Source organism: Cuculus canorus, chromosome 17 (genome assembly GCF_017976375.1).
Source record: "Cuculus canorus isolate bCucCan1 chromosome 17, bCucCan1.pri, whole genome shotgun sequence".
NCBI classification, from domain to species: Eukaryota; Metazoa; Chordata; class Aves; order Cuculiformes; family Cuculidae; genus Cuculus; species Cuculus canorus.
The window spans coordinates 14,038,179-14,063,726 of record NC_071417.1 but is presented as its reverse complement, the minus strand read 5'-3'; the positions used below and the strand labels follow the sequence as shown (position 1 = coordinate 14,063,726).

Genomic DNA, 25,548 nt, shown 5'->3' with positions numbered 1-25,548 from the left:
TTCTTATCCTGGCAAATACAATCAGCAATTTCGAAGCCAACATCCAGCCAAATACCCTGTGTGTTGTGATCAGACTGAAAACTATTTATGTAGCAGATAATACAGCCAGAATAAATGATTAATTTAGTCGAATATTCTAGATTGACCCTAAAGAGGAGGATTTTAATGGTTTAATGTGAGTTGTGATCCGAGCATACCTACAGCTGTATTCATAAGGCAAATATTGCAATAAACACAGAAAGCAGATGGAAAGAAAAATATGCACAGAAGAGACATTGCTTTAAAAACAAGGTAGTGTTTGAACTGCAGATTCAAGGCTGAGAGACACACTGACCCAAACTTGGTGGGTTTCTGGGGTGCTTTTGATCAGGTTTTATTTACCGAGTAACTTGAGCTGAGGTGCCAGTTTGGGATCTTTGTTTCACACAGATCTGGAGCTAAATGTTTGAAACAAAATTTCTTTATTTGTGCCCAAAAGGAGATGTCTCTTAGCAAGCATCTGGGAGAAGAGCATAGACTAAAAAGAGCAGAAATCTGCAGATAGGTACGGGTCGTGGTAGCCGTTGGTCACGTTGTCAGAGGAAGGTTGGCAGACGTATGGCTACTCTTAGGTTTATTTGTCCTACAGGTCTGGGATTACCAGTGGTCTCTGGGTAGCATACCTTGTTAGATTTGGTAACTCTTAATGTCAAGTGATTTTATTTCTGGTATTGTGACAGCTTTTCTGAAAAATGTTCTGCCCGTTAAGGTTGCATGGGCTCATTCGAGTGTTAATGGTAGTTGCCTGCTTGATGCAGACGCATCAGATCCCAGATGAAGGGGTGCCAAGGACAACTGCTGAGTTTCCTGTCCACTTGAAACAGGTCCTTTTGCTTGCTCAGTTGCAAAGGAATCTTCCCATTCTTTGCTCAGCTCAATATGAAATGGAGAACGCAGTTAATTCATATTTCTGAAGGGCAATTAGATTTTGCTGTGAGCCAACTCTGTGTACTGAAATAACTAGAAGTCCCGTAAAACAAGACCAGGATGACATCCTGCCCTCTTAAGAATCCACATCTTAGGTAACAGAAGGTAACCTGCAGATTAGTTTTCCCATAGAAGAAGTGGTTATAATTTCAACTCGTCGTTTTAGGTAGTGTTTTGGAGCATGTTGAAAAATCTTGACTATTTTCGAAGTGTTTTTATCAGTGATTTGCTGCTTCTCTGGTTTAAATGTTTCACATTCACCCTGGTCTACTAATGTGATGGAGAGAGGGAAGATGGTCTGGGGACTAGGGTATTGCTAGCAGACCTCAGGAACCTTGTATGTTCACATGTGCTGCTGCAGCCTGTGTGTGGCCGTGAGTCACATCCCTCCACCTTAATCCCAGTAGAAGAATAGTAGCTACAGTAGAGGAATAGTAGCTACTGTGTACTTTGGTTTCTTTTCACTCCTCCATGGTTCAGATGAGTAAGTCTTGTGTAGCTCTTTACCACAGGACACTTTTATTCAGCCTTATTTTGTATGAGGTGCTCCAGTTTTAGCCGGTAACAAAGGAATTCCCTGTGGTAGTTGCTGACTCGCCTCCCCTCGCTCGCGCTTGGGTCGTATCAGTACATTTGCATGAGGCTGTGTTTGTGCAAGCCCCAGAGAGCCAAGTTTATCTCTGCAGAGCTGCTCGTTGGAGAGTAAGAGGCCAAGTTCAGCGTTGCTTCTAGCGCTGCCCCTTGCCTGGCTAGGCAGCCGTTGTGCTGGAAGGCTCCAGAGCACGGCAGTGGAAATACCAAACTAAAAGGTGATGTTAGGAGCCGGCCCGCCTACTTTGGGCTGTATGGGGCATCCCTGACTGTAATTCACAGAGTTTTGGATAGGCCAGAGTGCTGCAAAGCCATAGGAAACTTGGGATTGTCATTCTTCCAGTGAAGCCACAAAGTGCAGTTACACCGAGTGGTACTGTTAAAATTTAAATGTTTAATCAAACAGCTTTTCTATGACTGTTGTTGAGCTGAAGGAGTACCTTTCTCAGGAAAGCGTGCAAGTGTGACAGCCCTGCCTGTTGCACGAACGTGCACAGGCTGAAAATCCAGGACCAGCCCAATTGCCAGTCATTGCCCTCTGTAGCGCTGCCTTCCCCTGCGAAGGCAGAGCAACCAAAGGTCTGCTGTAAGGATGGCCAAGATAAACTCACATGGCAGCTTTTTACTGTAGTCTGTAGTGCTTCTGTGGAGGATGGTCCTTTTTAACCGTTTCAGCTTGTTCTGCCTCCCTCGGGTGTGCACGGAGGAGCCGGTCTTGGCCACAGAGGTCCCGTAAAACAAGACTGGGATGTCATTCTGCCCTCTAAGAATCCACCTCTCAGATAGCAGAAAGTAACCCACAGATTAGTTTTCCCCATATAAGAAGTAGCTGGAATTTCAACTTGTCATTTTGGTATCTCTCCGTGCAAAGGCAAGAGAAAGATGAGCGTGAAGTCTGAATGCTCAAAGTGAAGGATCTGAGAAAAGGTATTGGGTTTAAAGCTCTTTAAGTCAATGTGTCATTTGGCTCTTATCAGCGCTTCCGTACCAGTTTGGCTTTTGCTTGAAATCATTTACAGAATCATATTGAAAGCAGCTGAAAGTGTGTGGGTCCAGACTAGAAGCAGCTAGAACCTGAGGACAGCAGAGAGGAAACAAGTGTCTGCGGAGTGGGAAAGGAAGCCAGTAGGACTGCAGCATCGCGGTGGAGACGCTACTTCTTAGCAGCTGATGTCACACCACAAGGCTTTGTGACCTTACTGGTGTCTGCTCTGGCATGGTGGGGTGGCCGAGCTGCCTGTGCCCACCTGCAAACACCCGGGGCACGGGGATAGCTGCTCTCTGCAGGGCTTGGCGTCTCGTGTTTGCCTTTCGGCATAGGTGCTTGCAGCCTTTATTTGCACCCTTGACAGCTGGAAACTTGATGTAATTCCGGAAGAATCTCAGTTTTCCTTTGAGATTTTTAGGAGCTGAAACTTGAGGATGGGAGTTAGGAAACTGTGGTAGATGTGCCAGTGCTCCTGCCGTCGCCCAGGCTGCGGTGGGAAGCAGCGGGACGCTCCTGGGATCCGAAGGCTGCTCCATCCTGAAGGCACAGCCTGTGGGTGTGCTGACTCTGGGCAGTCACCGTTCCAATTAGCAAGACCGTGGGGGCATTTTTCGCCAGCCCTTCTGATTAGGGTCTCTCCTCTATAAGTTGACGACAGCTTGGTTCCGTCGCAAAACTTGCATGCGCCGTTTTGCAGATGCACAGCCGCTCCTGGCGAAGCTTTGCCAGCCAGCCAGGGGGAGGCTGCACCGGAACCGCTGGTGCTAAAACCTGGGAGCTGTTGCTTTAAAAAGGAAAAAAAAAAAAAAAAAAATCCTTTGTGGGCTGTGGAGAGAAAGTGCTAGAACTGTGCAGGATCATGACTGGAAAGCAGGATCCCTGAGTGGCCACGGAGGCTCGCCTGGTCTCCAGCCTGCCATGGTTTTAGCCAGGATGCTCGTCCTCCACAGCAGATAGCAAACAGGAGACAAAGAAACCTGATCGAGGACGAAGCACTCGGCAAAGGGAATGAGGCAAAATGTTGCTCTTGTGTTAAAAGGGAACAGCATCTTCTCTGCTAGCCATGGAAATCCTGTTTTTAATGGGATTGCTCGGTTGCAGTGCTTGAACCCGACCTTTCCGAGGAGTCCAATCGCTCTGCGTCGCTTTATGCTTTTCAGTCTTTTTTTTTTTCGCACATATGTAATACTGGAGGCTTAAAAAAAAAAAAACCACCACAAACCCGGAGCGAGGGATTGAGAAGGCATCCCGCTAGCGATCAGCTGACACGCCGAACCCCAGCCTGCAATGTGTTGCTTATTCATTTTGTACGGTGGGAGCTGCCGGGGCTAGCAGAGAGCTGAACTATGCCTCAACAGCGGCGCTTGTGCAGACAGAGGGCTGAGAGAGAGGCAGCCGCCGCGGGAAGAGCACAGCCGGACTTTCTCCTTGTTTTTATCCATTTCTGCAGGATCATGTATTTATAAGGGATGAGGTGGGCCACAGGGATCGCAGGCCTGAGGTGCGGCCTACCCAGTCAGTGCAGAATCAGGCCCTCCACTACCGGAACCGAGAGCGCTTTGCCACAATCAAATCAGCATCTTTGGTAAGCAGCCACCCCGCCCCACCTCCCCTTTCCCCCTCTCCCTCTGCAAAAGGGGTCAACCATTTCTTTCTTTTTATTATTTTTTTTTTTACCTCCTCTCCTCGTTAATTTTGTGTTGTTGTTGTTGGCATAGCAACGAGATATTGCACCGAAAGATAATTTTTGCTCTGTGTATGTGAGATGTAAAATGTAGAATATATTGAATTTCTGTGTGTGTTTCCAGCGTGTGTGAGATCAGCCACCTTGCTGGGCGAACTTAATAGAATCCCAGATGGGTTTTTTTTTTATTCCCCCTCCTTTTTTTTTTTCCCCACCTTATTAATATGCTTATTTGCATGTGCATAAAGTGTGTATATGTGCTGGTGTGAAATATACCTAAACGCTATGGAGATGCAGATGGGGTTTCAAACAATGAGGTTGCTGCTTCCCGGCTGAGCTGCTGGTTTTTCTTTTTTTTTTTTTTTTTTTTCTCATTCATTCATTTATTTCGAGCAACTGTACGGTGACTGCATTTTTCAGCTTGATCCCTGGGAAGGATTGCTGGGTTGCGATAACGGAGAGGGCTTACGACGGGCTGTGGGCTTACAAAGAGGAGGGGGATGGGATGAATCCATCAAGATTTGTACTATTGCAAATGTGATTGCTGTGGATGCCTTTGTAGTAGGGAAAGGGGTGTGTGCCGGAAGAGTTAGTTGTGTGCCGCCTCCCCCACCTCGCATCCGCACAGCCTGCGGTCCCTAGCAATGTTTCTGAGGGAAAGGAGCGAAAAATGGCTTTTTGAAGCTAAAATAAATGTAATCTGCAATATTTCAGCCCGATGGTATTAGAGGTCAGATGGATGGGGAGCGTTAGGAGTACCCACAGTTTGGCCATGGCACTCGCTCAGTGCTATGACATCATCCTAGACCAGCCCCAAAATTACACCAGAGAGCCCTCCCCTTCTTGTTTTACCCTGCCTGAGCGGTGGGGCTTTTTTCCTTCTATACCTCCATTTCTCGATTCCCTGAATCGCTTCCCATTTCTACATGCACAAGAGAGTGTGTGTGTGTGTGTGTGTGACCACAGCGGAAGGTTGTGAGGGGAGGGAAAAGGCAGCAGCAGTGCCAGGAGCCAGAATTTTTCCCTGTGGTCGCTGCTGCTGCTGAAATCTGTAGCATTCCGACTTCTGGGCAGATTCTTCAGGGGCACATCCCAGTTCCATCCTTTTCAGGTGTTCTGGGTATCCATACCCTGAGTGCTCCCCAGGCCGGTGTCCCCCGCTCCCTCTTCCCGCCTTCCTCCCCCTTGATGTAAAGAGTGACCTAGAAACGCGTACGTTAGAGGACTTCATGCAGCACACCTGATACAGGCAGGATCTCTGGGCTCCTGGGGACCCTCTGCCCTGTCAATTCTTCTCTCTTGTGTGTGCACACATGTGCATGCACCCAGTATAGCGCCAACACTGTCGCCGGCCCTCAGCAAATTAAGGTAGGATCCATTGAGGTTGACTGAAGGGAAGAAATGATGAATGACTCGCTGTCATACTCCAAACTTACATACAATTTCATGGATAAGGAGATATTTGTGATGAAAGTATTCATTTTCTTTTATTCCCTGGGAGGAGCTGCTGCACCTTCTGTCCTGTCTTCAGCAGTGGAGTCCATAACTCCTGTCTTCATTGAATATGTCATCCCTGGACTACTTTGGGTGCCTTGAAGGTGTTGCATGGCAAGGCCCCCTTGGCAGCTGGTGAAAGACATTGGTGTGCAGGGATGGACTGTGAGGTCTTCGCACACCTCAGAGCTCTGGGGAACACCTTGTGTCCCAAGGTCACTCCTAAATCCCATGGCAGCCTCTTGTGGGGCTGGGACTGTGTCCACCTGAATTCCTTAGTCACTTGGATTTGCTAAATCGCTGTGCTTCAGCGACCAAGTGATGATAAACATAAAATGAATGCTGAGCGGAGAAGATGCTGGGCCTTTTTGAGAACTTTTCCTTTTTGTGGTTTTCTGTGGAGCACAGTTTGATACAAAGCGTGTCTGGGCTCATGCCGGGAGAGCTTCGGGTGAGCAGTACATGGACAGCACAGCATCTTTTGGAGAAGGAAGTCCCACCAGTGAGCTCACTGTTAGCCACCAGGCCTTTGGAAAAGCACATGGTACTGTGTGTGTCACGCAAAAGCTGCTTTGTCCGCACCATACACACATGTGCCCCCTTCCCAGCAGAGAGGGAAGTTCTCAAAGCACCACCCTGCAACAGGAGGTGTTCCCATGTCCTTAGGTGCCAAGTTTACGGGGTGGGGGAGAAGTTTCTCCCATGTTTCCAAGAGAAATGCTTCATTTCTGCTCGGTTAGTCTTGTGATGGGCTTTCTCTTTAATAAGCTTTCACTTCCACCTCTTCATGTTCCAAAATGTAAATCTAGGGGGGGAAAAAAAAGACTGCTCAGTTGCAACCTGTTCCATGGAAGATGAGGAACGCCAGCGTACATGCTTGGGTTTGAAGTGCCGGCATGGCTGGCAGCACGCTTCTTTCAATGCATTTGGTCACTGCTCGGTGGATGGATGATGTCAGCAGTGCTGAACGCCACTGCTCGTCTGGCCACAGGGAAACTGTCCCCTCGCCTGCTGCTCGAATACCTGCGGGGAGGGCAAGATCAGCTGGGTAGCTGATATGGGGAAAATGACCTAAGCATGTCTGAAATTTATGGTGTGAAACCAGGAACCGAGACTTTGTTCATCTCTCCGTGTTAATTTACTCCTTCAACGGCATCTTGAGAAAATTAATCCTATATGAACGGGTGCTCAAGATCCCACAGTGCTAAAAACTGAGCAAACCAGCATGCTTGGAGCGTTCCCTACATCATTCTTCTGACCATCAGTTGATTTCTCAGCACCTGGGTGCCACGTCCTGGGCACAGAGGGTTGAACGGTTGAGAGCATCAGGTGGCCCGTATTGCAGAGAATCAGAAAAGAGGGTTCTGACCCCAAATTCAGTAACATGGGCTGATATTTGGGTGTAAAAGCTTCTGCTTGTGGGATATGCTGACTACATTATAGAGGAAGAGCACCAAGTCTCGGCCGTGCCTGTTGCTTCATGGCTCTTCCTGCCAGGGGACTCCTTGACCCCTTAACTCCCCACCACTCCTCAATAGCTCCTTTTACGGTTCTTAAGTGAAATGATCTCATAGTTAAAACTTCATTGAAAGATTAGATAGCGCGAGCTGTATCAAAGGCCTGGGCATTATCTTTGAAATCCAAATGCCAGCAAAAGAATCGCATGATCTTATCCTGGTCTGCAAACCCAAACCAAACACACGAGCAGACTTCTCTGGATGTGACCAGGTACAGCTACGTGATGGCTCTGCTTTACAGGACTCTCTTATGCTGAAGCAGTGGCATTTTATTCCAATGGTTGAGTTTCTCCTTATGGGCTCATCTGGCTGCTGCCTTTATAGATAGTTTCTCTCAATAAACTGAACTTATTCTTTCTTATTTCAAAGTTCTTCCCTTGCTGTGAAAGGCTGCAGGCAGGGTCTGGCTCAGAACTCTGCCAGCAAGAGGAGCTCAGTACTTCATTTGAGTATGGAGAGGGGAGAATGACTGCCCTTTAGGAGAGTGTTCAGTGTCTTGGTTAAACAGTGTAGGAAAAGGACCTCTAAAGAGCTGCCTGTTTGGAGGAGAACCCTCCTTACATAAAGCAAAAATCTTGGAGGGGTGAAAGAAAGTTTGGATTTTTATGGCAAGTGAACTGCCTGTGGGAGTAGGTTGGAAAAAGCATCTCTCTTCTCAGTTCTGCGTGTGCCAAAGATACGGCGAGATAAGAAACTGAGAAAATGTCATACCTTAATAAAAGCTGGTCTGTTTTATACAGGTTTTGTGGTTCTGCTGATGACCTGATTGACTATTGCATGCTGCAAGTAGAGCTTCGGGGAAATGCGGTTTTCTGATTTAGAGGACCCTGATGTTTTCTGGGTATTGTAGAATCACAGAATGGTTCGGGTTGGAAGGGACCTCAAAGCCCATCCAGTTCCAACCCCCTGCCATGGGCAGGGACACCTCCCACTGGATCAGGGGCTCCAAGCCTCATCCAGTCTGACCTTGAACACCTCTAGCAATGTGGAGAACAAATTTTGCAATGATCATTTCAGTTGTCATCTTTTTTCCCATCATAATCTAAGGGATGATGTTTGTGAAATGCTTTGTGAAGTTCCAAGTGCCTTTGTCCAAGAACACCAGAAAGGTTATTGCTGAAACTTCCTCGAATTCTCTGTTTGAAATAGTCGCTCAAGCTGTTCGCTCGTTAGGGGCTTCATTTTTAAAACCATAATCCTTCATTCATTCATTCACATGTTGACATGCTTAGCCTGAAGTACTTCTTCTCTGGGTCTGAACTGCTCGTATTCAGTAGCTAATGGTAATTTCTCCCAATTTCATCCATGCTCTGGGATCACCATTTGGAGACCTTGTCTTGAAAGCGGGAGTTCTGAAGAGCGTTGATCTCAATTAGAGATTACAGTGATAAATTAGGTCTTTAGCAGGAGCATGCGGACATTAAATCTACAAAATGCCCACCAAGTCTACTCTTGTCTTTAGCAAAGAAATCCTTTTTACTTTTCCTCTGACTTTTTAATATCTCATCTTCTGCTGTGACCAGAAGACTTTGTCCATGTCATAATTAGGAATTGCATCCTATTGCTTGGGATAAATATCCCAGACCTAATGTGAATGGGGTGCAGAGGAGCAGCAATAAAAATATGGATAAAAGTTTAATGATTTTTGCTGTAAATAAAACAAGTGCACGTTCCAAATCTCATTAGAGGTTCAACCAAAGGGGAGACTGGCAAAGTTGCCAGTAGGTTCTTAGATCCACTTTTTCTTTTGCTCTCACTGTTTGGCTTGTTCTGCCAACTTCTTGGAACGGAGTGTGCCGTGCGGAACGTCCCACTGCTCACAAGAAGGCTGGGCCTTAAAAATAGCACATCCAGGCGGATCTTGCACTGTTGCGTGGTAGTTACCGTCTCTCTGTGCCTCTGCAAGTCCCTGACCAAGTCTGTTCTCTTCAAGTCGTATGTCATTTCACGTAGTAAATGGCATATGTGAAACGTTGGGGTTGTGCCTGTCTCTTATAATTAACTTGGGTGATTTCTCAAAGGAGCTTTCATTACCTGGAAGCTTCTGTCAGAGACTTTATTCTTGCTGAAATGTGCAAGTTCCTACAAATGCTTACCAACTTCTACAAAGTGTGGCTGTCATTGTTACACTTCAGAGAAAGCCCAACAACTTTTTGAACTGTAGCAATACGCAGGGCTAATATTGCGCGTGTGCTTCCATAGTCACTTCTGCAGTCTCGCATGTTCCTGGTACCTGGCTCAAGTGAGCTTCATGACCTCGTCTCCCGCTGCTCTGTTACACCAGTCGCTGAGGTGTAAGTAGCTGTTGAATTGAGTCAACTTTGAAATAACATTCCCAAATTCTTTGGACAAGGAGGATGTGATTTGTGCATCGTCACTTACCTCATAGTTCATGTTTGACTTCACTAATGTGAACCAACCATCATCACCTCCTGGTGATGGAGTCCAACACAGCACTGCAGTCAGGCTGTTTCTTTTCCTTTGCAATTAGATGTTTAGTTTTCTCTCTCGGGTCGCCTTTGGAAGGGATGAGGAGGAAATAGAGGCTTCAGTACCTTCATCCTTGTTTCTCTTTGAGGACTCAGGCTGTGATTTTCTTGGTTGGTAACTATCTGCTCCAAGTTGTTGATGTATTTCAAGGTGATGGCTTTGGAAGGCTCTCCCTAACCTCCTCTTCACAGCCCTCCCAAGAGCTGGTAGTCATTCAAGCTGAGACGGCGTGCTCTCTGCCTTGGGTGACAGATCCGTTGTGGTGTTAAACTTGCATGTTGATTTTTGAGCTCATACTTGATCACTGCTGCCTGTCAGTCCTGAAGCACGGGGCTGCCAGCAAGTGGGCTTGCTTTGCTGCTCAGTAAAGCAGCTGCTCGTCTTCTGTTGAAGTCGAGCCTTCTCAGGTCTGTAGGTGCATCCCATCCTACGTCTGAACTCAGTTTGAAGATCTCTGAAAAATAGCCTTCAAATGACAGCAGTGCTGTGGTGGGTGCCAGCTCTTGACTGCTTTGGAGAAATTCATCGGGAAGGCTGGGCTCTTGCACACTCTTGGTCCCTAAAGCTCCAGGAACCACCGTCAAAGGGCTGAGCACTTTGCTTCACACTTGGTAGGTGTGAAAGGGAGAGGTGCTCTTGTACGGAATCAAGGACTGCAGCTCCACCCATGTACTAAGGGCTTCAGCTTTGGCTCCCAGGACTATCATGGAAAAGATCAGCAGATCTTTATATGTGACATTCCTGGGACCGTATGAAAAAAAAAAAAAAAAGTCTTGGACCCTTTTTCCTTTTGCAATGGAAGCGTTAGCATTTGCATTTTCTTCCGAAAATTTTTGGCACACCTTCCTGGAGTTTTTTTTCCTCCTTTCAAATGGATGCACTTAGGCATGAAAATAAATGTGGAACTTGTGAGCATGTTTCAGCTGAGCAGGGTTTAAAATCTGTTTAGACCATCTGATCAATCTTGTTAAGAGCACACAGTTCCAGAACAGTGTTCCCTTGTTAGAAAACTTTCAATTCCGGTAAGGAATGAGCTCAGTCTGCCATCCTTGTGAATTTGAAGAAGAAATTTTGAAGGAGGCTACTCATTGCAGGAAAATAGTTATTGAGGGACTGAATTAGAACTGTGGTGACTTGAGGAGGAAGGAAAGAATGGGTGAGTTGAGGGGAGTTCTTTAAGATGGGTGTCATCTTCTGAGTCCCTGTCACCCTTGGGTTTTGAGTCCTGTGGCTGAAGAAGGTTGTCTATCATCCACCTTTGTTTCCAACTCTCCTCCAGTGTTTCCTGGAGTGATCAGTAACCTGCTATTTCCTTTATTCCTGATGTGACATTTTTCTGCCGTGTTACTGAAAACACACACAAGTTCTCATTAAAGATGGGGGGTGGAAATCGGGATAGAGAAACCTTATGGCCTGGTTGGTGATATTAAACAACAGCACCTTCTGAAACCTGGAACAGCATTCCTTCAAAGCTGATCTCGGAAGAGTACAGCAAAGCAGGGTCTGTTTACAGGTAAGCGGCTCATATGGAGACAGGTTGTCTGTGAAGAAAGCCGTGTAGAACTTCTTCCTCTTTTCCTGACATCAGGTTACAAGACAGATCCATGAGCATGAGCAGGAGAACGAGTTGCGGGAACAGATGTCAGGATATAAGCGGATGCGGCGCCAGCACCAGAAGCAGCTGATCGCCCTGGAAAACAAGTTGAAGGCCGAGATGGACGAGCACCGCCTCAAGCTGCAGAAGGAGGTGGAGACACATGCCAACAACTCGTCCATTGAGCTGGAGAAGCTGGCCAAGAAGCAAGTAGCTGTGATGGAGAAGGAGGTGAGTAGAGTTGTAGGCTCCCAAGCTGTACAGGAAGATTGGAGGGAGAGGTACGTTCCAGATCATGGAATCACAGAATGCTTTGGGTTGGAAGGGACCTTAAAGATCATCCAGTTTCACCCCCTACCATGGGCAGGGACACCTCCCACTGGACCAAGTTGCTCCAAGTCCCATCCAACTTGGCCTTGGACACCTCCAGGGATGGGGCATCCATGGCTTCTCTGGGCAACCTGGGCCAGTGCCTCACCACTCTCCCACTGAACACTCTTCCTAATATCTCATATAAATTTCCCCTCTTTCAGCTTAAAACCATTCCCCTTTGTCCCATCCCTGAAATGCCTGATAAAGAGCTCCTTCCCGGCTTTCCTGTAAGCAAGATCCCTAGGCGACGGCTGGGGAGGTACTACTTAAAACCCATGTTCTTAGTTGTGCTGTATGGTTACTGTCTGGAGCTGCCGTGGCTGGCTTGGTAAAAGTCACCCTTCTGGATGATGAGCACTCCAATTATTGGTGTCCACCAATGCTGCAGATGCCAACAGCCGGCTAAAAGAGACTGAGACTCTGCGGAGACCTTGGAGAGGGAGGGAATGGCAACACTTGCTGCTGGTACTCAAGTTGTTTAAAAGTCAACCTGTTCACCCATATAGTAACGTGGTGGAGTTGTACCCGCTGGGGTGGTTTTGGTGGAGAGGGAGAAGCATGAGGACGCTCCTATCCGTATGTAGGCAGTATGGGGGGTTTGTGCGAGCAGCTTTCATTTGGCTGGGAACTTGTGGCTTTGTCTAACACAGCGATGGGAGAACGACAGACCAAAAAACGCCCAGCGGGAGACTGATTTATGCTGGATTCGATACCTGCTCCCTCACCCTTTGGTTTTGTTTTTTTTCCGTCTCTGTGCCTTGCAGGCAAAGGCAGCTGCAGCAGATGAAAAGAAATTCCAGCAACAGATTTTGGCTCAGCAAAAGAAAGACCTGGCGACCTTTTTAGAAAGTCAGAAGAAACAATACAAGCTTTGCAAGGAAAAGATTAAAGAGGCAAGAAACCATCATTTTCAGGGCTGAAGGGGCGTGGAATGAACGTGAACTAGACTTGCGTTTTGATAAACTGGGGCCAGCCCAGGGTTTTAAGGGATGCTGCCGTGCCCAGAAGCAAATTCAGATTCTCTGCAAGTGAACTTTCAGGAACTGGGCGCATCTGGCAGCATTTCTAGAATAATCTGTAAGGGTGCTAAAGGTACCTTCACAAATTGCTGTAGAGCAGAATCTTTGAAACCAAGGGTGATGAGGGAAAATGGGACTTCACAGAGAATTCTTCTTCCCCTTTTTCCTCATCTTTCTTTTTCGCTTAAGTTATAAATAATGGGAGCAGCCATTTAGGTGTCCCTTGACTAAAAGTCCCATGATGACTTATATGAGTTTGCAAAAGAAGTAACTTAGTTTATAGCTTATCTGTCCCACATTGCATTGCTTTAGTACAGTGGCAAAATCACTTGTTGTTAAGAATGAGGAGAGGAAATCATAGAATCATTTGTTTGGAAAAGACCTTTGAGATCACCAAGTCCAACCGCACCTGTCCACTGCTAAACCATCCCTGAGCACCTCATCTGCCTGTCTTTTAAACCCCTGCAGGGATGGGGACTCCACCACCTCCCCGAGCAGCCTCTGCCAGTGCCCGAGAAACCTTCTGGTGGAGAAGTTTTTCCTCATGTCTAATCTAAACCTCCCCTGGAGCACCTTGAGGCCATTTCCTCTATCCTTCTTACTTGGGAGAAGAATAGTAAGGAGCCCTGTAAGGTGTCTGGTTTAATAGAGAACTGAGCACGAGTCCTGTGGAATAGAACTGAAGCCCAAGCCGGACTCCTTTGTAAAACAGGAGCTGGGAAGGGAGCCGAGGGGTTTGACGCAGTCCCTTTCCTGGACAGCCAGAGCCTCCCTGCGGTGGTGTGTTACTGTCTTCTTGTCGCTGCACTGTTTAGCCCCCGAGATGATTGTGTTTCATAGCCACATCTTCCTCCTCCTTTCGGTGGGTCATGGTACAGCTGTAGAGGCAGCAGGGCTGGGCATGGCCCGCTGGTGAGCCCGGTTCTGCTGGTACCTGGGGGTGTAATTGGGATTTTGATGGCCTTGCATGAACTTGTCTGACAGAGGAGTAGCCAGGGACTGAAGGTCCTGCATCCCTGTGATCCTAAGGGAAGTCTTATTTTTTCCCTGTCTACTTTCAGGAAATGAATGAGGACCACAGCACACCGAAGAAAGAGAAGCAGGAACGGATATCCAAACATAAAGAGAACCTGCAGCACACACAGGCTGAAGAGGAGGCGCATCTTCTCAGCCAGCAGAGACTCTACTACGACAAAAACTGCCGTTTCTTCAAGAGAAGAACGATGATCAAGAGGCACGAGATGGAGCAGCAGAACATTCGGGAAGTACGGCACTTGTCACTTCCTTTCCTAAGCATTTAATTGTTTTAGCTTCCTGTCTGTAAACCAGCTTGACTGATTGACATTGGATCTTCATGTTTCCAGGTGCTAAACAGAACTGAGAAAAACGTAGGAAGTGTCTTTTGGGAAATGGTTTTCCACACAGATGTGGCTGCTTTTGTTAAATGAAAAGGGGTGGCACAGTCGACATGCAGACAAACCTCGTGTGGGCCACCCACTCTGGGTCAGATGCTTGGCCTGAGCTCCCAAGTGTTAGTTTTTGGGGGATCCTGCTGGAGTTCGTTACAGCACAGGGTGGTTTGTGCCATGCTGAGAGCCAGCGCTGCCTGCGGGAGAGGAGTAGGATGGCCGAAAGCAGCACGCGAGGAGTTCTGCTCACTGGCTAAAGAAGACTCACACGGTTAAAGTGTGTGTCATAAACCAGGAATAACCTTAGAACCGTATTAGCGTTGCAGAATGAAACACTACAAATGTAAGGAATACCAAAAACGCAGCCCTGTCACGTGCCTCGTTCTGGTTGTCTTCAGATAATGAGGTGTTGCTGTTCCATTGGGCTCTGCTCAACTTAGTGCACAGAATGGGCCATAGCTCGTTTGTGAGAAGCTATTTGACATCTTGCTTTTCCTCAGGAGTTATTAACCCGTGCCTTACAGGCTGCCTGTAGGTAAATACCACTTTGGAGGAAGAAATGCTACTTGTAGGTTTTTCTGTGGCCATCACCATAGTGTCTGAACTCTTTGCGAGTGTGATTTTTGGAGAAAGACTGTTAGACGAGAAGGTATTTTGGCAAAGGCTGAGAGTGAGCGTGCAGTCAAAAATCTCCAATAGTCATGTGCTTAGCCTGCTACCACCAAGTTTTCCATCCCACTTAACATTGCCCTCTATTTTACCTCCTCAGAACTCTGCGGCCTTTGGCTTCAGCCGCACTGGGGCTGTGCAGCTGCTCTGCACATCACATGCAGCCACCTCAGCTCGGACACCCTGAGGATGAATGACTGTGACAGATCAGATCGGGGCACCCTTCTTGCAGCACATAAGCTCCGTTAGAGATGAGAACAGAATGTGGTTACCTAGTGTGGCATTTGAACCAGGAAGTGCTCCTCTGACCTCCTGCCTTTAAGAATTACAATACACAAGCAACAACTCAGCATAGTTAGATTTCTTTTGCTTCTGCTGCAGAAGCTCATTGGACTGAGCCAAGACAGGAACCTGTGTGTGCACAGCGCGAGCAGCTCCGCTGCGCCTGCCTCGGTCCAGCCTCATGCAGAGCGCTGAGTTCGTAACCCTGAGAGCTGAAATGAGATGTGCCAGCGGCCCATCTGTGAAGGGCACCGGGGGCGCAGGGTATTTTAAACCAGACAACTGGGAGTTCCCAGTGCCAGCGGGCACCGCAGCTCCGGGCACCCCAGGATGTGTTCCTTCAATCCTGGGGGATTCCCAGTCGCAGAGGGCTGGCGTGTGGTTCCAGTGCCACCTACTGGGGACTCCCCGGGTGATCCGGGATCTCCAGAGGAACAGCTCGCAGGGGACTGGAGGGATGCTGCGTGGCCGCTCTGTTAGCATTCCCATCGTGCTCCTGGGTTTGTGTTTCCTTGGGGCGCGTGGAAGTCCTTGATGTCATCTAGAGCAGGGACCGGGACACCCGGCCTCACAAGTTCAACTACCGCGTCTCAGGGCAAAGGAAATCACTCCTCAGCTTTTGTCTTGTGCTCTGCTTTCCTCTTGTGCAGGAGTTAAACAAGAAGCGGACCCAGAAGGAAATGGAGCATGCCATGCTGATCCGGCATGACGAGTCGACGCGCGAGCTGGAGTACAGGCAGCTGCACACGCTGCAGAAGCTGCGAATGGACCTGATCCGGCTGCAGCACCAGACTGAGCTTGAGAATCAGCTGGAATACAACAAGCGGCGAGAGCGGGAGCTGCACAGGAAGCATTTCATGGAGCTCCGGCAGCAACCAAAGAACTTGAAGGTGCCGGGTGCTTTCCCTCCTCCTCTTCCAACCCCTGTCCTGCCAGGAAGGCTGGGCTGTGTGCTTGTGGCCTCCTTTGCAGCATCCATGCTGCAAAGCTGCTGTTCTCCACCAGCAGCACGTGCCCTCCCGTGCACCCCTGTCCCTTGTGCAGGGCCGCTCTGGTACCAGAAAGCTGCGGGCTGTTATAAAACCCTCTGAGCTCTGCTCCAAGTGCTGTGCTAATGAGGCTGGGGGAAAACAGGCGAGTCCTTAGCAAAGCGTTGCTGAAGGTGCTTCTGATGAGCTGTGCTTTCTTCAGGCCCTGCTGGTGCCAGCCTATAAACCCCGATACAGAAAGGGAGTGATGCTCCCTTGCTTTCAAAGCCGGCAGAGCGAGCACGCAGTTGTGCTGAGCACTCTGCTCCGTCCCAGGTCGGCTGCAGGGTGATAGGAAACCTCCAAGGTGCATGCAGTGGGTGATTTCTGTTGCTCTTCCAAACGTCCAGAAAAGCACGTTGCTTTTATTCACTCTGTCACGCGCTCGCTAGTTCCCAGTCTGCAGGCTCCGTGGAGTGCGTGGTTGAGGTGTGGGAGGCAGCCTGGAGAGGCCTTGGTGAGGTGGGAAAATAGGAGGCCTTGAAAAGCAAAGGCTTTTTGGGAGGTAGGCGGTAGGGGACAGACTGGGTGGCCTGCGGGAAACAGGGGTGGGAGATGGAGATGCTCTGGGCTTAGAAGGGCTCAGTGGATCCTCTTCCTGGCACTGCTCATTCGTCGCTGTGTGTGCGGAGCTCTCCCTGCCCACCCGGGGCAGGGGCAGGAGGCAGCGCAGGGGAGCTCTGACCTCTCGTCACCCACCCGCTTGGATCTACCATAACCTCTCCATCCCCAGAGCTCTTCGTGCTCTTCACATCGTTCCTTCCTTGGCAGGCTATGGAAATGCAGATCAAAAAGCAGTTCCAGGACACGTGCAAAGTGCAAACTAAGCAGTACAAAGCACTGAAGAATCACCAGCTGGAAGTAACTCCAAAGAGTGAGCACAAGACAATTTTGAAGAGTCTGAAGGACGAGCAGACGAGGAAGCTCGCCATCCTGGCAGAGCAGTATGAGCAGAGCATCAATGAGATGATGGCCTCACAAGCGGTAGGTGCAGCCTCCGGCCCCTCCTGTCCCCGGGCAGTGGTCCCGGACTGAGGTGTGGGGAGGTGGGGTAGAGTTGGGCCGTGCAGCACCTGTGTCCGTCCGCGCTGGATGCCAAGCAATCCAAGAATCACAGAATCACTAAGGTTGGAAAAGACCTCTAAGCTCATCCAGCCCAACTGCCAGCCCAACACCACCGTGATGACTAAACCGTATCCCAAAGTGCCACGGTCACACGGTTTTTGAACCCCTCCAGGAATGAAGACTCCACCGCTTCCCTGGGGGCAGCGTTTGCCAGGGCTTCACCACTCTTTCAGTGAAGATATTTTTCCTACTATCCAATCTAAACCTCCCCTGGCGCAACTTAAGGCTCTTTCCTCTCGTCCTGTCACTTGTTACTTGGTTGAAGAGACCAACACCCACCTCACCACAACCTCCTTTCAGAGAGCCGTAGAGCACAATGAGGTCTCTCCTCAGCTTCCTCTTCTCCAGGCTAAGCAGCCCCAGGTCCCTCAGCCGCTCCTGGTAAGATGGGCCGTGTCATAACTTTCTAAACCGATGGCGCTTTCCCTCCCGTACCAAGCATCGCCCTTTCCCTGCCGCCCCTCGCATGCCAGGGGTTTGCAACTGGATCCTCTCTGAGGCTCTGCCTCCGTGTGAGCGAGGATGCCGCTCTTCACGAAGCCTTTCCCGCTTTCCTGTGCTGCCACCACCGCTAGAAGCTCCCTGGCTGTGAGAGGGAGGAGCGGGCGCGTCACTGGTGTCAGAGCAGGGAAATTACCAGTGGAGGGTTGAATAATGTTTTCCCGATGATCTTACAGCTGCGGCTGGATGAGGCCCAAGAAGCGGAATGCCAAGCCTTGAGACTGCAACTCCAGCAGGAGATGGAGCTGCTCAACGCGTACCAGAGCAAAATAAAGATGCAGACAGAAGCACAGCATGAAAGAGAACTCCAGAAGCTGGAGCAACGGGTGTCGCTGCGCAGGGCGCATCTGGAACAAAAGGTACAGGCGGGTGGGCTGGGGGGGCGCGGGCTTCCCTGGGGGGATCCTGGGCGGCACAGGGTCATCCGGCTGCTGACGGTGCTTCTTGCAGATCGAAGAGGAGCTGGCCGCCCTCCAGAAGGAACGCAGCGAGAGGATCAAGTTTCTGTTGGAAAGGCAGGAGCGAGAGATTGAAACGTTTGACATGGAGAGCTTGCGGATGGGCTTTGGGAATTTGGTCACGTTAGAGTATCCCAAGGAGGACTATAGATGAGATTCAATTCCTTTTGCCATTTAAAAACAAAACAACAAAAAGCAAACAGAGTAAATGGTAACCAACTTGCAGACCCAACATTCCCCATGTGACCGGGCGTGCTCTCTCTCTTGCTGTCTCTCTTACTGACATCGTGTCGGACTAGTGCCTGTATATTCTTACTCCATCAGGGGCCCCCTTTCCCCCTGTGTCAGTCCCGGTGCAGGACAGCTCCTGGCGGTCTTTTCCATAGTTTGTCACAGTATCGATGTCTCTGTGCAATGATTAAAAATGTTTCAGTAAAAACTTTGGAGACAATTTTAATGGAGAAAACAAAAAAAAAGAAAAAAAAAAACCCAAACCCACAAGTGGATGTACGTTGCTTTTGAGCAATCACTCATTTTACCACCAATCGATGAAAGTACAAGCAAAAAATAACAATAATAATGGATAGCTACAAACCCAGGGGGAGAGAGACTCAATCCGCAGCCTTACCTGACCTAGCTGCTGCATAATGTTATTTTATTGTTTATTTTTTTGGTATTTATTCATCAGGAATAATTAAATAATAAAATTTTATTAAAGATTGAAAAAAAAAAATTTGATACATTTTACAGAAAAAAAGGAAAAAAAAAAACCTTAATTGTGCTGTACATATCAGTGGTGACATATTATGACTTTTTTTGGGGTGGGGGGGCGGGCGCAGAGCCGGTGATTTTTAGAAGAACAGTGCTGGGCGAGGCGGGGCCGCGGCCTCGGCCCTCGGCACAATTCTTGATTGTATCATAATCATTTTCTGCTGTCGCAGAGGATGTGAATACACTTAAATGAGCCCACGGGATCCCAGTAGCACAAATTGGGCTTCGTCAAATCGTGTATTTTGTGTATAGAAGGAATTTAAGGAGAGCTTTTACTTATTTTCATATTGTATTTTAACTGTTTCTCTGATCAAAAAATTTTTTTACTTCTTTCCCCCCTTTCCCGCTGCCCCCGCCCACTCTCCGGTTCCGTACTTGGAGTCCAACACCGTCTGTCGGATCATCCCCAGCCCCTTTTTTTTTTTGGTTTAGTTTCTTTTTTTTCTGTTCCTCCCCCAAGTCCACCCCAACCCCATGATCTTGGTCATGAATATTGCATTATTCACACTTTCAAACTGTGTATTTTCTTACAATAAAAAGATAAAAAAAAAAGGCTTTACTTCTTTTGCATGCACTTTAAAAAAAAAAAAAAAGAAAACAAAACTACTTAAAAAATGGAAAAAAAAAACAACAAAACAAGAAAAACATTTTTCAGGTTCCAAGGAAGAGCATGAGTAACTGTCAGAGCTTTTAATTATATTTGTAAATAAAAGTGTTCATCACACTGCCTCGCTGTCTCATTCCTCCCCCGTCCCCCAGAGCCGTTCCCCCCACCGGGGCTCCAGCTCTGCTCCGGCCCTGTCCTTCCCAGCAGTGCAGGGGTTGAGGTTAAGACGGGTTTGGCTCCGTTTTGATGTCCTGTTTGTAGGCCGAGAAGTCCCGAGGCAGCTCAGCCCTTGCTGAGCGCAGTGAAGGTGCCTCCCCCATTACTCTGGTGGAGCTCAGCCTGGAGCTCTGGGGAGGGGGTTCAGGAAAAAACGTCCCTCCTGGTTTTGTGTTTTAAGGGCCGAGTGGAAAACCTGCTCGAGGAGGATCAGGGAAACAGCCCCGACCCTGCAGCTCGGCTGGGGAGCGGCTCCAGGGGTGCCTCGTGCAGGAGCCGAGGTGCTGTGGGTGAAGGTCTCCGGGGGCACTGCAGGTGGGGGGAGAGCCCACGGGACACCCCGAGGCTGCTGGAAGGGTGGGGGGGCTCCTCATCTGCCAGCTCTGCTCCCCCAGGACCAGTCTCTGGCCCCAAGGAACAGCGCGATGGTGACAGAAGGTTCTTGGGGAATAAGCGACCCTGCTGCCGAGTGACAGTGACTTCAGAGACACCCCGGGACAAGAAGCGTCCCCTCCAAATACTGCCGCACACCGTGCCCCGGTCCTTGTAGGACAGACTGCTCTGGGCTGTATTCCATCCACACGGCAGGAGCAAAGGAACCGGGTGATGCCACACTGCTCTGTAAGCATTCCCCTCATCCCCCAGGAAGAAAACCACACCATCCGCCTCGGGAAGCTTTTAATTGACATCGGGTCACAACAGAACTCAAACAAAGTGGTCTCAGCTTTAAGTGGCAACAGAGAACAGAAGGAAGTGCTAGACACCAGCTCCCTGCCTCCTCCCAGCTCCACCTTCACGACTCCGGTGGCTCAGAGCAGGGAACGGGAGGCACTGCCCAACGCTCGGGGGTGAAAAGGAAAAAAAAGGGTTTTTTGCATGCATTCTAAAACAAAACACAACTGAGAAAAATGAAAAAAGGGGTGCGTTTGCGTGCCACCGCCTCCCCTCTCCCAGAAAGGGGAGACCACACAGCCAGCGCCACCCCAGCAGTGGTTCTGCACCCACGACACTCGGCACAATTCCCTTTCAGTGCAGCGGAAACGCTGAAGTGACACCGATTGGCAAAGGCTTTGGTCTCCCTACAGCACAGGGCTGGACCACAAGGACACAGAGGCAGGCTCGGGACAGGGACAGGGTTACGGTTCCAGCGGTCAGTGTGGGAGCAGTTGGGTTCAACTCAAAACTACAGCGCAATGCTCCGAGCAGCCCCGTGCTGCACAGAGCGCCGTCAGTCCCCGTGCCCTACTTCCCCGAGAGCTGCTCGTAGAGCTTCGGCACGTAGTCATCCCACTCTGCCTGGTAGCAAGTGCCAGCCACCGGCACCCCCAGCTCGTACTTGCTGCGGAAAGCCGCCACCTTGAACTTCCCTCGTTTGTCACCAGAGCGATTGGAGAGGATGGGCTCATTGCAGGTCAGCTGCTTCGGCTGCTCGTACACCAGCCACACATAGCGGTGCAGCCCTGCGGGAGGAGACAGTGTCGCAAGTGCCATCACCTGCAATTCTCGGGTTTAAGGTTCCCTCTGGAGTGACCCCAGGAGCACAAGGAAAGACACCTGCATTCTCCAGGACCAAATGACAAAGTCTGCTGGAGCTAAAGCAGCTCAGAGGAGATGCCTGACAGACACCTGGGCGGGTGCTCCCCTTGCCTGGCAACGCTTCCTGCCAACCACCGGCAGAGCAGCACAGCCTGTCACCAGGACAATGCAATCCCCATCCTGCTGGCCACGGCTACAGCACAGCACCCCCTTTGCCCAGGCACGCAACACATGCCAAGCACGCAGACAGCTTTCTGCCAACCTCCTCCCCTCCCCTGCGCCTGACCCACACAGCACCGCGGTGCTCAGAGCATGGAGCTGCTGCAGCCAGGGACTGACCTGTTCCTTTGGGAGGTCCAGAGCCAACGTAATCCGACAGCACCGTCCCACTCCCCACATCGTTGCCTTTCATGTTGGTCACCAGGAAGTGATGCCATTCCCTGAAAGGAGAAGGCAAAAGACAATCAGGCTGCAATGCAGCCCAAGCTAAAACCATGCATTATTCCAAGCTGCTGCTTTTCCATAAGGAGAAACTGGAACTCTGTAAGTGGAGCCAAGAGCTGCCACACTCCTGGTTTGGCAAACCACTACTACAGCAGGTTCTGCCTCCTGCAAAAGCAGAGCCTGCTGGAACCAGAGCCTGGCCCTTAAAAGTGGGTGTTACACACACTTCTGAGCCTGATTTGAAAAAGGTGAGCTGGCCCTCAGTTTAAGACTGCACTGTAGCACAAACAGACACAATTCCAACTCACACATGTGCCAAATCAGAGCAAGCAGCAGATACTGGGCTTAAAGACCTTCAAAGTCCCCTGGCTGAAGCAGCCACTCCTCCCCACGCTGTCTCTGGCTCAAGGAGAGATGCAAGGACACCGTTTCTATCCCAAGAGGGGCAGAGCACCTTCTGCGCCTCCTCTCAGACCATGAGGGCCGCTCCGTCCTCCCCAGACAAGACGGGCAGGCGCCCGCCCCCGTTACCTGAACTTCGGGTCCTTCCTACTGGGAGCGTCGGGGTCCGTGAGAACCAGGGTGTAGAGCTTCTGGGGGTCGCAGCCATCCCACTCGATGCTGGTGGGGCGGCGCTGGACCTGGGGGGGATGACAGCGTCAGGACGAGCCGCCCGGCTGCCCCCGCAGCCCCCGCCCCGGGACCCACCTGCGTGGGCGTCAGCACCTTGCCCAGCTCGTCTATCTCCACGGAGCCGTACTTGACGCGCAGCGGGTGCGCGGGTCTCTGCTCCACCTCGGTGAGGCTCAGCGGGCCGCCCCACTGCGCCAGGTCCACCGGCATGGCTGCGCCTCAGCTCGGCTCGGCTCGGCTGCACGGGAGCACCGCCCCGAGCCCCCATTGGCCAAAGCACCGCCAGCTCCGCTCCATTGGCTGCGCTGCCCCCCTGCTCCCATTGCTGGAGATGCCCCCAGCTCCGCTTCCATTGGCGCAGGTGCCCCCAGCTCCGCTCCCATTGGCGCAGGTGCCCCCAGCTCCGCTTCCATTGGCGCAGGTGCCCCCAGCTCCGCTCCCATTGCTGGAGATGCACCCAGCTCCGCTCCCATTGGCGCAGGTGCCCCCAGCTCCGCTCCCATTGCTGGAGATGCACCCAGCTCCGCTCCCATTGGTGCAGGTGCCCCCAGCTCCGCTCCCATTGCTGGAGATGCACCCAGCTCCGCTCCCATTGGTGCAGGTGCCCCCAGCTCCGCTCCCATTGGCTGCGCTGCCCCCCCGCTCCCATTGCTGGAGATGCACCCAGCTCAGCTCCCATTGGCGCAGGTGCCCCCAGCTCCGCTCCCATTGCTGGAGATGCACCCAGCTCCGCTCCCATTGGTGCAGGTGCCCTCAGCTCCGCTCCCATTGGCGCAGGTGCCCCCAGCTCCGCTCCCATTGCTGGAGATGCACCCAGCTCCGCTTCCATTGGTGCAGGTGCCCTCAGCTCCGCTCCCATTGGTGCAGGTGCCCTCAGCTCCGCTCCCATTGGTGGAGATGCCCTCAGCTCCGCTCCCATTGGTGCAGGTGCCCTCAGCTCCGCTCCCATCGCTGGAAGCCCCCTCCGTTCCCATTGGAGCGCGGCAGGGCTGAGCGAAGGGATGGAATCACGGCCGTTGAGCGCCCTGTGGACACGCAGAGACCATTGAGCCGGACCCCAGCATTCACCCCCTGTCTTTGAGGGCATTGTCCAAACCCTTGGCGCTGCGACAGCTTCCCTGGGAGCTGTGCCAGTGCTCCACCACCCGCAGGGGGAAGAACCTAATGTCATAGAATCATAGAATCGTGGAATGGTTTGGGTTGGAAGGGACCTCAAAGCTCATCCAGTCTCACCCCCTGCCATGGGCAGGGACATCCCACTGGCTCAGGCTGCCCAAGCCCCATCCAACCTGGCCTTGAGCCCCTCCAGGGATGGGGCAGCCACAGCTTCCCTGGGCAATGTGGGCCAGTGCCTCCCCACTCTCAGAGTGAAGAAATTCTTCCTTATGTCTAGCCTAAATCTGCCCCTCTGCAGTTTATACCCAAACTAACCCTCCTCTGGAGCATCTTCATGCCATTCCCTTGGGTCCAGAGAGAAGAGCTCAGCACCTGCTCCTCCTCCTCCCTTTGAGAAGAAGCTGCAGAGCACAAGGAGGTCCCTTGTCTCAGTCTCCTGGCTTGTATCAGAACCGACGGGGCCAGCAGGACCAGGGCAGTGCTTCTCCCCTTGTACTCAGCCCTGGTGAGGCAGCATCTCCAATCCTGGGTTCATTTTTGGGTCCCTCACTAGAAGACATTGAGGGGCTGGAGCGCGTCCAGAGAAGAGCAATGAAGCTGGGGAAAGGGATGAAGAAGAAGAGTCATGAGGAGTGGCTGAGAGAACTGGGGTTGTTTAGCCTGGAGAAAAGGCTGAGGGGAGACCTCATCGCTATCTACAACTACCTAAAAGGAGGTTGCAGATAGGTGGATGCTGGTCTCTTCTCCGAAGTGTCAAATAATAGGATGAGAGGGAACAGCCTCAAGCTGTACTGGGGAAGTTTTGATTGGACATTAGGAAAAATTTGTTCACAGAAAGAGTTCTCAGGCACTGGCAGAGGCTGCACAGGGAGGTGTTGAAAAGGCAGGTAGATGAGGTGCCTGGGGACATGATTTAATAGTGGGCAAGTACGGTTGGAGCTGATAATCTCAAAGGTCTTTTTCAACCTAATGTCACATACGAGGGCAGGCTGAGACAGTTGGGTTGTTCAGCATGGTGAAGGAAGAGATTAAGTTACTAACCTGTTATATATTTGAATACTATATATAATTTTTGTGATTTTAGAACTAAAATATAGGATTAGCTTGAATAATAACTTTTAACCAGCCTGTGCCTGGATACTTACGATTACATAAGGAATTTTAACAAGGCTGCAGTTAGAAAGAATGGGAAAGAACGTGACTGTATGTAATTAAGGGAGATAACAAGGACTAGTGCAATGATAAGAGAAAGAAGAACCAGCTAGGACCAGATGCAACCTTGAAGGGGTGCCCGAGGAGTCTAGGAGCATGCGCAAGAAGGAGAGTTGAAAAGTTCAACTCTGAGGAAGATCTACAGCCTTCATCCGGAGACCCCTGAAGAAGACCTCCAGAGGGCAGGGGAGGAAACTTACGTAAATAAATTTTGGGAACTGATTCTAATAGACACCTGTTCCAGGAAAAGTGATGAATATGTATGCTTTGACTGCTTAGAGCCTTTGTGAACAGTTCTGGGAGTTGCACGTGCACAAGGTGGAGCAACCCCCTGCATGGCTGACATCGCATTAGAGGATATCTTACTTAATAACCAAATTGGCATTGATTATTGAGTCTGGCTTTTCACAGCATTACTGGAGAAGGCTCCAAGGAGACCTTAGAGCGACCTTCCAGTAACTGAAGGGGCTGCAGGAGAGCTGGGGAGGGGCTGTTTACAAAGGCTTGTAGTGGTAGGATGAGGGGGAACGGATATAAACTGGAGAGGGGCAGATTTAGGCTGGACATAAGGAGGAATTTCTTCCCCATGAGGGTGGTGAGGCCCTGGCCCAGGTTGCCCAGGGAAGTTGTGCCTGCCCCATCCCTGGAGGGGTTCCAGGCCAGGTTGGATGGGCCTTGGGCAGCCTGAGCCAGTGGGATGTCCCTGCCCATGGCAGGGATGGAACTGGATGAGCTTTGAGGTCCCTTCCAACCCAAACCACTCCATGATTTGCTGGCATTTCGGTGTCACTACCAGGGGACGTTCTGTCTTTCAAAAAAATATAGT

The 25,548-nt window shown here is 50.4% G+C and overlaps 2 protein-coding genes across 5 annotated transcripts in view; one reads left to right on the top strand and one right to left on the bottom strand.

Annotated features, from left to right (window-relative positions):
• TAOK3 (TAO kinase 3) overlaps positions 1-19,644 on the top strand; it is an 82,210-nt gene extending 62,566 nt beyond the window's left edge. For 2 of the 3 annotated variants that reach the window (XM_054082666.1, XM_054082668.1), the window contains 8 exons: positions 3,996-4,130; positions 11,319-11,555; positions 12,461-12,589; positions 13,777-13,980; positions 15,726-15,965; positions 16,875-17,087; positions 17,906-18,088; positions 18,180-19,643. In XM_054082666.1, coding sequence (XP_053938641.1) covers positions 3,996-4,130; positions 11,319-11,555; positions 12,461-12,589; positions 13,777-13,980; positions 15,726-15,965; positions 16,875-17,087; positions 17,906-18,088; positions 18,180-18,341 — 1,503 coding nt within the window. In that variant the 3' untranslated portion in view covers positions 18,342-19,643. Of the gene's footprint in view, positions 1-3,995; positions 4,131-11,318; positions 11,556-12,460; positions 12,590-13,776; positions 13,981-15,725; positions 15,966-16,874; positions 17,088-17,905; positions 18,089-18,179 lie in introns of all 3 variants that reach the window. The other variant, XM_054082667.1, reaches the window with a different exon arrangement.
• A 791-nt stretch (positions 19,645-20,435) lies between these two features.
• Positions 20,436-22,647, bottom strand: PEBP1 (phosphatidylethanolamine binding protein 1). Of its 2 annotated transcripts, none has more exons than XM_054082671.1 (4): positions 22,488-22,642; positions 22,293-22,402; positions 21,657-21,757; positions 20,436-21,241 (listed from the first exon to the last, which is right to left on the bottom strand). In XM_054082671.1, the coding sequence occupies exons 1-4, from the start codon at positions 22,602-22,604 to the stop codon at positions 21,024-21,026; spliced, it is 546 nt and encodes a 181-aa protein (XP_053938646.1). In that variant the 5' UTR covers positions 22,605-22,642; the 3' UTR covers positions 20,436-21,023. The 2 variants fall into 2 exon arrangements, with proteins under 2 accessions (XP_053938646.1, XP_053938644.1); XM_054082669.1 differs by having other exon boundaries at positions 20,438-21,241; positions 22,470-22,647.
• Positions 22,648-25,548: the final 2,901 nt, after the last annotated feature.

Coding starts and splice junctions, on each gene's coding strand:
- PEBP1 (XM_054082669.1), bottom strand. CDS start 22,604: ATGCCGGTGGACCTGGCGCAGTGGGGCGGCCCGCTGAGCCTCACCGAG. Junction 22,403..22,469: donor AGGTGCTGACGCCCACGCAG/GTGGGTCCCGGG, acceptor CATCCCCCCCAG/GTCCAGCGCCGCCCCACCAG. Junction 21,242..21,656: donor TGGACCTCCCAAAGGAACAG/GTCAGTCCCTGG, acceptor CTCCTCCCGCAG/GGCTGCACCGCTATGTGTGG.